At 31.9% G+C, this 15,665-nt stretch overlaps 3 protein-coding genes across 19 annotated transcripts in view; 2 read left to right on the top strand and 1 right to left on the bottom strand.

Annotated features, from left to right (window-relative positions):
- The first annotated feature begins 124 nt into the window (after positions 1–124).
- Positions 125–10,138, top strand: LOC124953688 (transcription elongation regulator 1). 10 transcript variants are annotated; one of them, XR_007102298.1, is made up of 19 exons: positions 125–376; positions 829–1,087; positions 1,461–1,550; positions 1,625–1,819; positions 1,917–2,160; positions 2,320–2,538; positions 2,618–2,821; positions 2,954–3,221; positions 3,294–3,526; positions 3,603–3,763; positions 3,857–4,065; positions 4,155–4,305; positions 7,776–8,213; positions 8,289–8,498; positions 8,583–8,849; positions 8,987–9,064; positions 9,141–9,364; positions 9,474–9,733; positions 9,834–10,138. XR_007102298.1 is itself a non-coding variant. In XM_047505446.1 (19 exons), exons 3-19 carry the CDS (start codon positions 860–862, stop codon positions 9,475–9,477), a joined length of 3,423 nt encoding a protein of 1,140 aa, XP_047361402.1. In that variant the 5' UTR covers positions 254–376; positions 684–756; positions 841–859; the 3' UTR covers positions 9,478–10,138. The 10 variants fall into 10 exon arrangements, 9 of the variants coding, with proteins under 9 accessions (XP_047361394.1, XP_047361397.1, XP_047361396.1 ...); XM_047505446.1 differs by adding an exon at positions 684–756 and having other exon boundaries at positions 254–376; positions 841–1,087; positions 9,474–10,138; XM_047505445.1 differs by adding an exon at positions 684–756 and having other exon boundaries at positions 254–376; positions 9,474–10,138.
- The window catches only part of LOC124953691 (protein SERAC1), a 12,824-nt gene continuing 6,077 nt past the window's right edge, over positions 8,919–15,665 (bottom strand). For all 5 annotated transcript variants that reach the window (XM_047505455.1, XM_047505454.1, XM_047505450.1 and 2 more), the window contains one exon: positions 8,919–11,371. The gene's annotated coding sequence lies outside the window, so the exon portion shown is untranslated. The remainder of the gene's footprint in view (positions 11,372–15,665) is intronic.
- The window catches only part of LOC124953689, an 8,181-nt gene continuing 2,449 nt past the window's right edge, over positions 9,934–15,665 (top strand). For 3 of the 4 annotated variants that reach the window (XR_007102299.1, XM_047505447.1, XM_047505449.1), the window contains exons 1-7: positions 9,934–10,069; positions 10,567–10,705; positions 10,791–11,385; positions 12,981–13,439; positions 13,537–14,458; positions 14,584–15,207; positions 15,284–15,599. Coding sequence is in view for 3 of the 4 variants with exons in the window: in XM_047505447.1 (XP_047361403.1) it covers positions 11,301–11,385; positions 12,981–13,439; positions 13,537–14,458; positions 14,584–15,207; positions 15,284–15,599 (2,406 nt within the window). In the remaining variant the exon portion in view is untranslated. The remainder of the gene's footprint in view (positions 10,070–10,566; positions 10,706–10,790; positions 11,386–12,980; positions 13,440–13,536; positions 14,459–14,583; positions 15,208–15,283; positions 15,600–15,665) is intronic. The other variant, XM_047505448.1, reaches the window with a different exon arrangement.

Below are 15,665 nucleotides of genomic sequence, written 5' to 3'. Positions count from 1 at the left end.
TTTTAATTTGTTCGCTTGTCGTTTGTCCAGAACCTGGTAATTTATTATATATTCTTGTACCTTAGGAAAGAATAGGAACTATTCGTTCATAGGTTGGTAATACTATGTTTACGGCTTACGAATAAAATAGTGATTTGTTTGCGGCATTTTTCTACAAGCTAAGAAAAGTAGTAAATGGCTGTGTAGAAATTAAATTAGTTGCACTGATCGTTGGAAATATAATGGAATCGAGCAATGAGCAAACATCAGGAATTGTCGAGGCAAATCTCAACAATGAACAAGAGCACAATGATGAGGGCATGGAAGAAACGGAGGATTATAGTTTCGATGGAGAAGAATATCGGCACTTCGTACCGCGAGGAAGAGGTAGCTTCAGGTGCGTCGTTCTTGTTTATTCCTGGAATAATTTTTTATTTTTTGTTCTGGGTAGAATTTTATTTATTTAATTAGGATTAGGTTACAATTTTCTTTAGCAAAATCGTCGACCGATTTTTTTTTGTATGATTGACAAAGAAGAACAACAAACATTGTGTCGCGTGTTTAAGACGATCACATCAAGAACATCGTTTTTCAATGGTATTATGATGAAGTAACAAAATGCAATTTCATGCACTAAATGTAATTTTGCAAGATCAACATTAATCGTCCAAGGTGAAAGGTTTTGTACCTTCCATTTATTTCAGTGCCAAAATTCGACGTTAACAATTATGAGTTGGAGATGTAGAGTTTTTATGCAGATTGAAGTATCCAAATTTCGTACGTGGACATTCCAAGTCATGGTTTAGATTAGTTATTAAAGATAGCTCAAGTGTATAAAAATAATTTAAGGGGTCGTGGCAGAGGTGGTTTTGATTTCCCGATGAGAGGCGGTCCTCCAAGGTTTCGAGGCAGAGGCTTTGGTCCAAGGGGTCCGATGTTCCGTGGGGCTAACAATGGGTATCCGTTTGAGGGTCCACCACGACCAAACTGTCCACCTGGTCCAGCTGGTCCACGTTTTAGAGGGCCTCCACCATTTGATCCAAGCTGGGGACCTATGGGACCACCTAACATAATGGGACCACCAAATCTTATGGGACCACCAGGAATGGTAAAGAATATTTTTTTTTTTCATATATATATGTATGTGTATATATACAATGTATGTAGGAACAATGTTTATATCATGATGAGTCTTCTCAGATATCTGTGTTTTCTTCACTGATATATTCAGTAAAATATATAATAAATTATTATAAAACTCAATGCATTCTGGTAAAAGCAAAGCAGATGGGAAACATTGTATGAGAGTAAACAACTGGAAGAATATCGGTATTTGTTAAAATTTATGTCATTTGTACTTCCCTTATTTCCCTTACAAAAATCAATCTATTATATTGAAATGGCTTTACAAAAGAACATTCCTTATGATAGTTCTTTTCTTTTTTGCCTGGTATCCCTTTGTCTATTACATGTGTTAATAGCCACCACCGCATATGATGAATGGTCCCATTGGGACAGGACCGGGACCGTATGGGCCACCTCCTGGAATGGGACCACCCAATATGAATAGCGTAAGCTAGTCATAAGTGTAATAGCAGAAGTATAATGTGTAGTATAACAAAAGCAATTGCAAGGTGTGTAACAGATTCCAGGTCAACAACAAAACCAGCAGCAACAGAGTCAACCACAAGCAAACATTCCAGGACTTGATCTTAATGGAGAAGTTTGGGTAGAAACTAAAACACCAGATGGGAAGTCATATTATTATAATATTCGATCTAGAGAGACAACATGGACAAAGCCTGAAGGATCAAATGTAAAAGTCATGGTGCAAGATCAGGTCAGTAATTTTTATAGAATAATAAAATAATAATAATTTTATTATTTCTAAGATATTTTGATATGTGATAATTATGATTTTATGTTTACTACATTAGCTAGAACAATTAGTACATGGAGCATCAAAGCAAACAGCCCGTGCTACCACTCCTACTTCCACACCTACTACTCCAACACAAGTTAATGAAAATAGAGTATCTCAAAGTAATGAACAGTCCTCCTCTAATAATGCAGATGCATTGAATCAGATGAGTACTGCACCTCCAGGTACAGGACCACCACCTTCTCTGAATGATGCTCCAGATGTCAGTGCACAAGCATCAGATTCAAATCAAACTAATGGTAATAAAATCTCTTTTATATTATTATGTATTCCAATGATTCATCTCTCTCTCTCTCTCTCTCTCTCTCTCTATATATATATATATATATATATATATATATATATATATATATTTTGTGTCACTTTATAAATTTTAAAATGTACTTTTTATATGAAAGGATCAGTACCTGCAACAGTTGCAAATGCACCAACGATAAATACATCAACTATAAATACGAATATAATGCAGCCACCACCAAATATGATGCCAATGCAACATAGAATGCCCAATCAGTTTGGTGGTCCAATTCCAACTCAATTTGGTACAGCTCCATTTGGCATGCCACCACCAGGATTTCAACCATTTGGTGGTTATGGTCCACCACAGACAAATTGGGGTATATTAGAGAAATATTTCTAACTAAAGTTTTATGTGTGATTAAACATAGAAAGTATTGTATAATTTGTTATTATTAGGTATGCCACAAATGCCACATGGTGTAATGGCTTCCCAAGCTCCTGCCGAAGATCCAGCTATATTAGCACAACTTGATTCTGAATTAGTTGCATCAGCCATGATTTGGACAGAACACCGTGCTCCAGATGGTAGACTATATTATTATAATAGTAAAGCAGGAGAATCCGTGTGGGAAAAACCACAGGCATTGAAAGATTTAGAAAGTGAGTTAAAAATAAACAATACAATTAATTCGTGCTGTTAGTTTATAATTAATATTTTAGAAATTATTAATTTAAGATTGTTATGCAACGTAATATTAATGAGAACATTATTTTCTTCAAACATTATAATAGATGCAAAATTAGCACTTCGGCAAAAAGCAGAAGAGGTATCAACTACCACTTCTACCACTACTGCAACTACCTCCAGTACCAGTAATAATAAAAGCCCTTCTGAAGTTAATAAGCAAGAAGTAAAACAAGAGAGTACTCATGATACCAAAGATAATGCAAAAGAAACTGAAGCTAAACCCAAGAAAGAAGAGACATCTTCGAAGGAAGCAGTTAAACCTCAGGATAAATCTAGACCAATATCCAGTACACCCGTACCAGGAACACCATGGCATGTTTAAAACAATCTTTAATATAATATTATGATAATACACTATTTAATAATATATATTTATTTATTTAGGTGTGTCGTATGGACTGGTGATGGACGTGTCTTTTTTTATAATCCCTCGTCAAGAATTTCTGTATGGGAAAGACCAGATGACCTTATCGGCCGTCAAGACGTGGATAAGATGACATCTACGCCACCAGATGCAGTTGGAACACCAAAACCTATACGGCAGTCGGATACAAGTGAAAGTAGTGACGATGATCAACCAACTCCAGCTAAGAAAATTAAACAAGAAGAGCCTAAACGTATGTTGCATTTGAAATAATACTTAATGATTTGTGAATTAAATAGCATATAGTATTTTTTTTTTTTTTTATAAAGCTGCTACCGTAAAAGAGGAAGAGGACAAGGATGGTAAGAAAACGATCGACATTGGGAAGGAAGCAGCGATCGAAGCTGAAGTGAGAGCAGCGAGAGAAAGGGCGATTGTTCCACTTGAAACTAGGATTAAATCGTTTAGAGATATGCTTGCAGAGAAGGATGTAAGTTTTGTTTAGAATAATTCAACTATATAAATTTTTTATGCATATGTAAAAACTCTGTTTATGTTAATAAAATATACAATTGTATATTAGGTATCGGCATTTAGTACATGGGAGAAAGAGCTTCATAAAATCGTGTTCGATCCACGTTACTTGCTTTTAACGTCCAAAGAAAGGAAGCAGGTTTTTGAAAAATATGTGAAGGAGAGGGCAGAGGAAGAAAGACGTGAAAAAAGAAATAAAATGAAAGAACGTAAAGAACAATTTCAAAAACTTTTGGAAGAAGCTAATCTTCATGGGAAGTATGTAAAATATATTCACATAAAAAAAAAAAAACAAAAAAAAAAAATATCGATAATAGAGCTGTACAAATATGTGTTTTAATTTGCAGATCATCATTTAGTGATTTTGCACAAAAGCATGGGCGTGACGAACGATTTAAGAATGTGGAAAAGATGCGTGAACGGGAAAGCCTCTTCAACGAGTATCTTCTGGAAGTCCGAAAAAGGGAAAAAGAGGAGAAAACCGCCAAGCGAGAGCAGGTATTCTTAATTTATTAAAATAATAATGATTTTACAGTGACGCAACAGCTACTTTTTAAACTTGTTGTTCGAAAACTTGCAGTTATTTTCAATATTTAATATTATAATAAAAAAGAAAAGAACTTACGTTTTCTTCATACAATCTGTTTATATAGATGCATTCAAAAGACTTTAATTTATAGTATATTAAACATGATGACGAGTTAAACATAAGAATATTTTTTTATATAACGTTATGTTTTGATATTTCACAAAAAAAAAAAAAACAAAAGAAAAAAAATTAAAAAATTAAAAAAAAACATTCTATTATAATTTAATTTATAATTTGTTGTTAAAATATTTTAAATGTATTCTCTTATACTCTACGTTTATCATGAATGCATCTTGATCTTCTATATTTATGGAAGAGCGATATAAACAGAGTATTTTGTTTAAGTTAAATATCAATAAGATTCAATACTTTCGTTTCAGATATTTCAGTAAGATCTTCTAAGTTATATTTTTTAATTTTTCTTATAAAGTCATATTAAAAATAGTTTATAAAGATCGAGTGAAAAAAAAAAAAAAAAAAAAAAAAAAAAAAAAAAAAAAAAAAAAAAAAAAAAAAAAAAAGAAAACGAAAAATCTGTAATTGCAAAGTAAGATGCACTTACAAGAATTAGTACTTATTAGAATGCTGAATTTTGTTTAGATTCAGCATATATTTGTGCTTTGAAGAACTTCCATTAATTAAATTATCCAAAAGATATATATATATATTTATATTATTCCATTAGTTAGCAATATTTAGCATTGATTACTGACGTAAGAAATAAATGATAGACAAGACACCATGATTGCTTTAGTTCGAAATATATAATGCGACTTCTTAAATAATTAATAATATATAGTTGATTAATTATATATTTAATGAAATATGTATTTTCAGATATAAATAATTATTCTTTCAGGTTCCATAGGTATGTTATTATTTTGTTCCACTTGTATGATTACATATAAAATGAATTCCTAATATTTATGGCTGAAGAACACATACCAGGAGAAGTTTCTCTAATCATTCTCTACTCCAGTAGATTTGTTCGATAGAGAAAATTTTTGTAGCTCTAAGACGGGAGATGTAGAGAATAAAATCTTAGTATGTGACGGTTCCTTATATACTTATGTGTTCTGAACTCTCCACTTCAGTCAGGAGGCAGGCAGGACAGGTTCCGTATGTGGAGTGGCTTGGTTCTGAAGCTGGTTGGTGGCATGGATGATGTCATCTACCATCCCCACCTACACTACGTGGCACAGTTGGCACACCCTCGCGCGCCGCATTCTTTACTCCAAACCAGAGTCATGAGAATGAACGAACTCGGTATTTGTATATTACTCGTAATCCTCGTTACTTCAAAAGATTAACTTTTCCCCAAAATTAAAAACAATATCGAAAGAGTTACATGATGAGAATCGCAAGAGAGTTTTATCTCACAGGGTAGCTTTACTTGCAAATACTTTGATATGCATTATTTCGTTCTCGGGACTTAAAAAAGTTTATTATTTTGTCGGTATTAAAATTTGTATTCAATGTATCGAAGCAAGAATGAAATCTTATATTTATTTTTACATTTTTATTATCACAAAAAAAGTTAACAATTTTGATTGCAGAGTATAGAAATCATTTGAAAGTTAATAGTTAATCGTTAATCGTTCTTGTATCGAAGCATTATAAGTCATGTGTTTGAATTAAGAAATAAAAACTTTATGTACATATCTTAAAACTACATACATATATATGTATATATTACAGTGATATTTCACATATACATATATATATGCGTGTGTATTTTCTGTTTAATAATTTTATTTACGATTTAAGTATTTTTATTATATCACGTAAATATACTTGTGCGAGAGAAAGGATTTAGACTTTATTAGAGTACAAAGTCACAGTGATAGATCAAATTTTTGTAGTAACGTGGTATGATGGTTAAATGGGAATAATGGGGAGTATGAATTTGTATAACAGTAGATTTATGTTTTTTTATGAAAATAATGATTAGATATGAAAGTAATAAAGGTGGACATCATAGGGTAGTTAGATTGTAGTTATCAAGTTGATTATGTAATACTAAATCTTTCTTCGTTGAAAATCAATGTGAAAAAAATAGGTTCCAACTTGTGGCATAAAAAAAAAGAAAAAAAAAAAAAAAAAGAAAAAGAAAACAATGAAAGAGAAAAACCTATATAGAAATATTTCACAATTAAGAATTTTTTTCTTTAATTATTAGTAAAAAATATCATGAGAAAGAGGATAGTTACTATACGAAATTCCGAAGTCGTCCGTAAATTACGCAATGGGAATGACAGAGGGTAATAAATCATTTTTATGTTTTAGCAAGATAAAAAAAAATTAAGCTGGATTAATAATTAAGATGGAATCATTTATAAATATAGTTAGTTTTAAATATTAATTTATATATATATATATATATATATACATATACACCTACATACATACATATGTATATATATGTATATATATATATATATATACATTCTCTTTCATATTTATTATTTAACAGAGAAAAAATTATATTAATTATTTTTATAGCAAGAAATATAAAAAAGAAAAAGTTGTTAGTGCTACAATGCCACTATAAGATTGTAGAACTAATACTCTAAATACGGAACTTGAAGAAATAATTAAAAGGAAAGTAAGAAGTAGAGTTAATAGCTCGTTTCGTAATTTGGACGGCTAAAAATTTCTGAAATCATACAAACTCGACAATAACTTACTAACATATTTTTTCTTTTCAGCAAGGGAAGGCGTTAAAAAACATATCCATATTTTAAAGCAAGTTGTCATTAAATCAAAACAAAATACTTTCTTTTCTTAGGAAACAGAGTTACATTAATTTCAGAGTTAATTTCGATTTCATGTATTTCGCTCTAGTATGTATGAATGAATGTGTAAATATAAATGTTTTATATGTACAATATATAAAATTTGATGTATGTATATCTCTGTATGGAAGTGTATGTATATTTGTTTAATGACAGCTTGCTAAAAACTAATCATTTTTACAGCTTTAATGAGTATACTTTTTTTCAGCAGAAAACAGCATATTTCATAAAAAATTCCAACAAATAGAGCCCTTAAAGTTGTGATATCTCCTGACGCGAATGAATATTATTCAATATTTGTTCTACCCATTACGAAATACACAATTTGAAAACCATAATACAAGGTTTGCAAGTTGAAATAGTTTGATCCACATTACAAATAATTACTTTACATGATATAATTATAAAGTGATTGTAATGTGGTTATAAGCGTGTACTCATTGGTTGGAAATATTATTAAGCGTGCATGATAAATCCGAGCCAAAACAATTTACAATTATAATAAAGATTTGTAAAATAATAGTAAATAAGCAAAATTGTTGTTATTTCTCAATAATGACGATCTTATGATGAATGTATTTCAGGTGAAAAAGGAATTCATAGCAATGCTACGTGAGCACAAAGACATTGACAGACATTCGCACTGGAGTGACTGTAAGAAAAAATTGGAATCTGATTGGAGGTACAGAGTCGTAGAATCAGCAACCACTAGAGAAGATTGGTTTAGGGACTATATTCGTATTCTGAAGGAGGAAAGGAAAAAGGAAAAGGAGAAAGATAAAGATCATCGGCACAGAGATAAAGACCATCATAAATCAGAGAAGAAGGACAGGGATCGGAAGGATGTGGATAAGTATAAAGAAAAATCTAAGGACAAATCTGATAAGGATAATAAGGAAAAGAAACAGAAACGAACAGATACTGGAACTGAAGAAAATGGCAAGGAGAAAAAGGAAACGGTTGAGAAAGAAAGCGGAGAGTTAGAAGAAAGTGATGAAAAAAATACAAAAAAAGAAAATGATGTAAGTTCTCTATCGTCATTTTATATTTTTAATTATTGTTAACGTATTATATAATTATAACGTGTACTTTTATAGAAGGAAGAAGGTGATGATCATTCCGATTCCGAGGAAGATCGCGAGAAACAGAAGCGAGAACGCGAAAGAAGGGCAGAGGCAAGTTTACGAGAAAGAGAAAGAGAGGTACAGAGAACATTGGCTACACATCTTCGAGATCGTGACAAAGAAAGACAGCATCATCGCCATACGGAAGCTGTTCAACATTTTAGTGCACTTCTTGCTGATCTGGTATGTATCAAAAGTGTTTAGTTTGAAATAAGCTAATTCAGATATAACAACATCTTCCAATAAAAATGTTCTTTTGAAATGCAGGTGAGAAACGGTGATCTTGCGTGGAGAGAAGCGAAACGACAATTGAGGAAGGATCATAGATGGGAATTAGCGGAGAGTTTAGATCGTGAAGAAAAGGAACGATTGTTTAATGAACATATCGAACAACTTGGTCGAAAAAAGCGAGATAAATTTAGAGAGGTTTTAGATGAAGTAGGTGCTTCGACCGAACTAACAGCATCTTGGAGAGATATTAAAAAATTATTAAAGGATGATCCTAGATATATTAAATTCTCATCTAGTGATCGGGTACGTTGATAATAATAAAATTTAAGTATTATTTTTGAAGAATATGTATTAATTGTGTATTGTATTCTATTTTTCTTCTTTTTTTTTTCTTTTTTTTTTCTTTTTTTTTTTTTTTTTTTTTTTTTTTTTATGAACAGAAATGTGAAAAAGAATTTAAAGAATACATAAAGGATAAACTTGTTGCGGCTAAAGCAGATTTCAGAGAACTCCTACAGGTATGCAATGTTTTCTACGTTAACGTATTGAACATATTTAATTCCCCATACTTTTATGTTTCTACTAATCTTTTAGGAAACAAAGTTGATTACCGATAAGACGTACAAAAAGGTGCAAGAAAATAGTGCTTGCCTAGCCGAAATCGAAGAAATTTTGAGGAAGGATCGACGTTTTCTCGTATTAGAAGCAGCAGCTGCCGAACGAACGCGATTATTAATGGGATATTTGGAAGAATTAGCACGAAGAGGACCACCTCCACCTCCCACAGCATCTGAACCATCAAGAAGACCAACCACGAAGTAAATATGATTAGATAATTTTTCTAAACAAACTATAAATATAAAAAAAACAAAAAAGAAAACAAAAATCAATACAATGTGCAAATATGATATATTATTTTTATTTCAGTTAAAACATTTGAATCAACAAGTGAAAACATAAATGTGGTGCCCAAAAAGAAAATGAGTTATTGAATCTATTGCTATAGTTGGATTGAAGTACTTTACACGCAAGGTGATAATCGTATGTAATTATAGGTATCAATAAAATAACACCAATTCCACACAGTTAAACGTGTGCCGTGTTATACAGAGTACTAAGTTACAATCTGACTTATCCGTTGAGAATCATATAAGGCAAAAAAGTGTATTATGAAAATAAATACATAGGTATTTATTACATTATCAGATTTAAGATCTAAAGGATTGTCCGGTTTATAGTGCAAAATATGCTTTTATAATTCTTTTATATAAATTTTCATGTGTAAAGGCAAAACTTTAGAATGCATGAGATGAACACTCAACTCAGCTGTGTGCGTTTGAAATTGTGTAACTGATGATAATTTATTAATTATTTATGTTAGAAAATAATTTCTTTAAAGAAACGTGTACCATAAGGCAATTTATGACAATCAGATGAGGTATATTTTTTAAACGCACGATTATAGAAGATCTTTCAAAAAGTTAAGTTATTTGAACCAGTTATACAAACACAGCGTAATAAATGTAAGTATATGATAAAAAAAAAGATTAAAAAAACAAAAAAAAAAACAAAAACAAAAAAAAAAAGGAACCGACTAGAATATAATCTGATGCTCTACGATAGTTCATATTCCTCTCCGTACTTGATGTTATAGGAATGCATTACATACTTGTCCGAAGATATTGAAAGTTTCCACGAACAATTGCTTCTGTATATTAATCATTATCAACAACTTAAACCAAGAAAGACAACAAGAATTTATATACAAAATTCATGAGTATGATAAATGAGAAATTGTAAAGCGTATAATACTCATTGTAGAGTTGTATCAAGAGCCAGTATATTGTTGTATTTTCTCAGTATACTCCATATAAAAATCTATATTATGAAAATGATTTTATTTATATTTGTATTAGTTAAATTTTAGTTCTTTTATCTTTTTTTTTTCTTTCTTTTTTTTTCTTTTTTTTTTTTTGTTTTTTTTTTTGTTTTTTTTTTTTAATCAAATTTAACTTGTTAGCAATTTCCTTCGTCGATCGTAAAGAAAATTCTTTTTGAAGAAGATTGATCCACAAGAATCCCTTAATTCTTCATACATGTTCTTGCTTCATTTATATCAATGCAACATTGATCTCTATCCAAGGTTCTTCAAAAAAATGGTATTTATTTTCTGTAATTAACAATATTTTCTTTTTTGTCTTTTGTCATAATGTTAAACATAACATTTCTTTATCACAATATTAGATTAAATTTTATCGATCGAGAAAAGATCAAGAGATCACAGCAAATCGGGAGATACGAAGGAAGAAAAAAATGAAAGAAAGAAAGAAAGAAAAAGAGAGAGAGAGAGAGAGAGAGAGAATCTCGTTGGCCTCGAGGCGATCTCTTCTAAGAGGTGCGAGCGATTGGTGTGGTAGCTACGGGGACAAAGTGAAAGTAAGATTTTGCTTTCTATTCGTTCTCTTAGCAGTGAGGGCCGTACCGTGGCCGCGATCGTATGTTTAGAGAACAATGTACGCGTTCGCTGTTATAAATACCTGAGAAAACAACAAAAGAAAGAAAAGAAGAAAAAAAAAAAAAAGAAGAAAAGAAATTATCTCATTTGCGAAATCAAAATTAACAGGCAGCCAAGCTGTGTGACTTCGTTCGCGGGATGTACTTAATCATGAAATTTACGTTGATTTTACATTGAAAACGGGAGTGAACGAGATTTGAAAAAAATTGGAAATATTTTAAGGGATTCAAGTTTGGCGGATGATGAAAATGTCGCACCTAGCAATTCCACCATGCTTGTTCCTTCTTGTTGTCTTCTTTCTTGTCGGCACCTATTGTCAACAAGGTAAGCATATTTTAGTGATCTATGTTTATGGTGTTTCTATTTTTTCATTTAATTATAAATTTTATCACTATCGTTAAAGTTCCGGTTAATTTAATTATTGATCGATCAATCAATTATCTCATTAATTATGTAAGCGTACATAGTTATTCTTTGAATAGAATTATAACGGAATATATATATATATATATATATATATATATATATATATATATATATCGTAATCATAAATGGCGTTTTAAGTATGGTTCTGTGTTAAGAAATAACTCTCGAAGTTAGGTGCTCTCAAGGTTGGGAAAGTCTTAGCACATGCATTCTTTATGGCGAGTCGGATGAAGAAATGAATAAAGGCAAAGCGTGAACGAGATCTCTAGCAGCGAAAGTAAATGCATTTATATGCGTATACATATATACGTTAGGTGAGCGTGAAACATACCGATGAGAGAAAGAGAGAAAAAAAGAGAGAAAGAGAGAGAGAGAGAGAGAAAGAAAGAAAGAGGGAATCCATATTCTGTTTAAGAAAACAAAGGGTTTGAGTTGGTGAACACGTTTGGTGCAAGGAACGATCGACGACCGGTCGAAGGACGATCGAAAGGAGAACGGTTACCGTTGTTAACTTATGTATATATGTATATATATATATAAAATTTCATTCTTTACGCATTGCACGATTCCTCGCTCCTTTTTTGTCTAAACCGTTCCGTTATAAATTCAAGTTCCCGATGTCTTCCGAAGTCGCGCTATCAAGTATTCCACTCGCGAGGAAATTAATTTTCTAGTCGACCAACTGAGGGGAAGAAAGTCGAGACAAGAATATTGCATATGCAATATAGATAATCTACTACTCGATCATGTCCAATTTCAATTTCCAATTTCTTCAATAGTTGCATGGTTACATAGTTCGATTACGTGTCTTCTACATTCGATACGTTCCGCTTTTATTATTTATTCCGACATGCTTATTATTATACATTGTAAGTAAGTATAGATGTAATATGTAATAATATCTAATAATACAAGGCCATGGAACAATTCCTTTGAGTTATGAAAGCGAACGAGATTCAATTATATAGGATGAACCAATTGGAAATTGATTGTTTGAAGATTTTTATAGTCGTCTAATATATTATCACCTATCTATCTATCTATCTATCTATCTATATATATATATATATATATAGATTAAATTAATGTTTTCTTTGAACCAAATTAGAGTAATCGAGAAAGTTACACGGTTCGTTATTCACGCGTATACGCGCAAGCAACCATTAGAGTTTCTACGCGAGCATTGAAATCTCCATATCGCTCTCCTTCATACCATTCTCTGACGTCTATCTCGCGAGTAATATAATTGTGTTGGAACGTTTTTCAAAAGAATCCATTGAAATTCGTTTTGATCGATAGATTATACTTTCGTAAAAGAATGCACATAGATATATCGAAATTGCAAAATGATATTTTTGCTCGATAATTTTCCCAAAAAAATTTCATTGAGCGATATGTAAATTTTGATACATATACATATATATAAAAAATATATATCACTCAATTAAATATTTATTACAAACAGATATTTATTATCTCGTTTGTACTTTCAGAAACTTCTCAGGCACGATACAAGTTCTCACAACTTATACCGACGAACTCGGTGTACGAACATCGAGAAAGTGGTGTGCCTTTGGAATGGGGTAAAAAAAATGATACATCATTGTTACTCCGTTCGCTCGAGGAAAATAACGTCATGGATATGTCACGATTGAATTCAAAGGAAAATACAGAAGAAATAGAAGAAGAAGAAGAAGAAGAAGACGACGACGATGTAGCCGATGAGTGTGATTACGAAACCAATGCTAAATCGGAAATTCCTTCTGATTATATTAAAGAGCAATCGAAATGCAAACGACCGATACACGAACGTAATCCACTTTCAAATGTCGAGGGTCTTCACAATTCTAGGGATCACGAATACGACGAGAATCATTCGACGAATCAATATGATTCATATTATTATTACGAGGATTATGATAACAATAATCGATCACAATATAAAACCGTAGGTAATGTGGTTTTAATTTATTATAATGATTCATTGATTGAGTTCAAAATATTTGAATAGATTCTTTACCGTTCGCATTCTAACTTTTATCTCTATAGATGCAGAAACCGTCGATTATGCGGATTTCGAAACACACGACGTAACTACTGAAAAATTGACAGAATTAAATAATCATAAAAATCATCCTTTCATAGACGAAGAACTTATAAACGAGGACAAAGAAGAAGACGATTCGATCTCTACAACAAATACAGATGCTAAAGAAGTGACCTCGATGGAGGGTAGCAATAAAAACTTTGCCTTTATGGAGCCACCGAAACTATTATCGTCATCGGATGATTCTGATGAATTAGAAAGTCCGATCTTGATCGGTGAAGCTATTGTATCTGTAGTAACAACAAAAAGTGTCGTCAATGGAACGATTTCTATTCCAACGAGCACACCAACACCAATGACTACTGAACAAGTAGCACCACCACCGTCATTGACCAAAGAAAAATCTATTGATGATCGAATATTAGAAAGTACTACGACTGAGGATTCCAGGGTATTGGCTTTTGTACAAACTAGTCGTAGCATAAATGGTGCACGTTTTCTACCATTTCCGGTGATAGACCGAGTCGTACGAATAAACAATGATGCTGCAGCCATGACCCCAATAAAAAAAACATTTCCACCTCCAGAATCAACGGAAAGCATTATCGATAAACTTGACAGAGTGCAATCTGAATTATCAAGTGGTTTCCTTGTTGGTGGCTTTAGAACAGCTGGTAATGCATTGCAGTTGGATGTTTTAAATGATAGAGATCGTACAAGTCGTCGTAAATATGTTACATCTACGAGCGGTAGTAGTACTACTACTACTAGCAAAACGCCTATTATTAGTAAATTTGTACCTAGAAGATATAACGACAAGAGATTTGATCGTACGAATGTTAACAATTCTTCTGAAGGGTTTTTACATGATTCTGATTCCAATGGGATGATTACTAGTACGGCACGAGCGAAGATAGCCTTCAAGTTAGAAAATTATATTATTATTATTATTATTATTATTATTATTATTATTATTATTATTATTATTTACGATGTTTTCTCCTATTCCTTTTTCTATATTCATTGACGCGATAATTTATGTATTTTAGATGGCCTTCTGGAAAAACTACAACACCATTAAATTCGGATGAAATAAAGTCTACGACTCAGCCTAGTACAGCTGCTATTAAAAAGACCAACACACAAATTATCTTTCAAGATGTCAAATCTTTCTTACCGCCTGGATTTAAATTATCAAAAGAAGATCGACAGGAAATAACAGAACGTAGTGCTCTGAGCGATATCTTAGCTAAATCAAAGGTTGACGTTTCTAAACTTTTGCCAGCTGATTATAATAAAAAGAAGAACATAGAAGAAGAAATAACAGTTGCTAGTGTCGATTCATCGAATAATTTTACTACAGAAAAGATATCCATTCAAAATCTTTTTGCCAATTCGAAGTTTGACGTGACTGCTTTGTTACCTCGTGATTATACGGAAAAAGTGACTAATTCATCAGGCTCAAAGAGCAATGAATCGAGTGATTCTAATGATAACAATTCAACTTTAACGAGCACTGAACCGACTACAGCTAAAGCTGGTGGTTTAAAAATTGTATTTCCTAGCAGACCAGGTGGACGAAAACTTGGTCATAAAATTACAACTCCTCAGAGCCATCGAATCGATGGACTTCCTGCAATTACTCCACGTATACAAAAGGGATGGCCAACTAGGTGAACATTAATAAACTTCATTAAATTAAATTAAAGAATTAAATTAATGATTTAAATAATCACTTTTCAATTTTAGAGCTACCACTGAGTTTACTGGCTGGCCAACTCCATCTACTACTCCAATCTCAATAGAAAAACTCTTGGAAGTCGCTAGAACTGCAACGGATATTTCTGTGAATATGTCAGTCGTCGAAACTACAAGTGCCGTTTCAATAACGTCTACGACAACTACAACAACGACGACACCAAGATCAACGACTATTGGAATATGCGAGGAAGAATGTGAAGTTGCTGGTACTATACGAATAATTGGTAATAGTATTTGGGTACCAGAGTTACTCGATCGTAACACTCAGGAATGGCAGCAACTTGCAAACGAGATTGAAAGAGATGTAAATTTTTACTAAATGACCTTGTTTCGTGATATATATCGGTTTCTTTTTTTTTTTTTTTTTTTT

The sequence above is a fragment of the Vespa velutina genome, chromosome 13 (genome assembly GCF_912470025.1).
Source record: "Vespa velutina chromosome 13, iVesVel2.1, whole genome shotgun sequence".
Lineage (NCBI taxonomy): Eukaryota > Metazoa > Arthropoda > Insecta > Hymenoptera > Vespidae > Vespa > Vespa velutina.
This window is presented reverse-complemented; position numbering and strand designations above follow the sequence as displayed.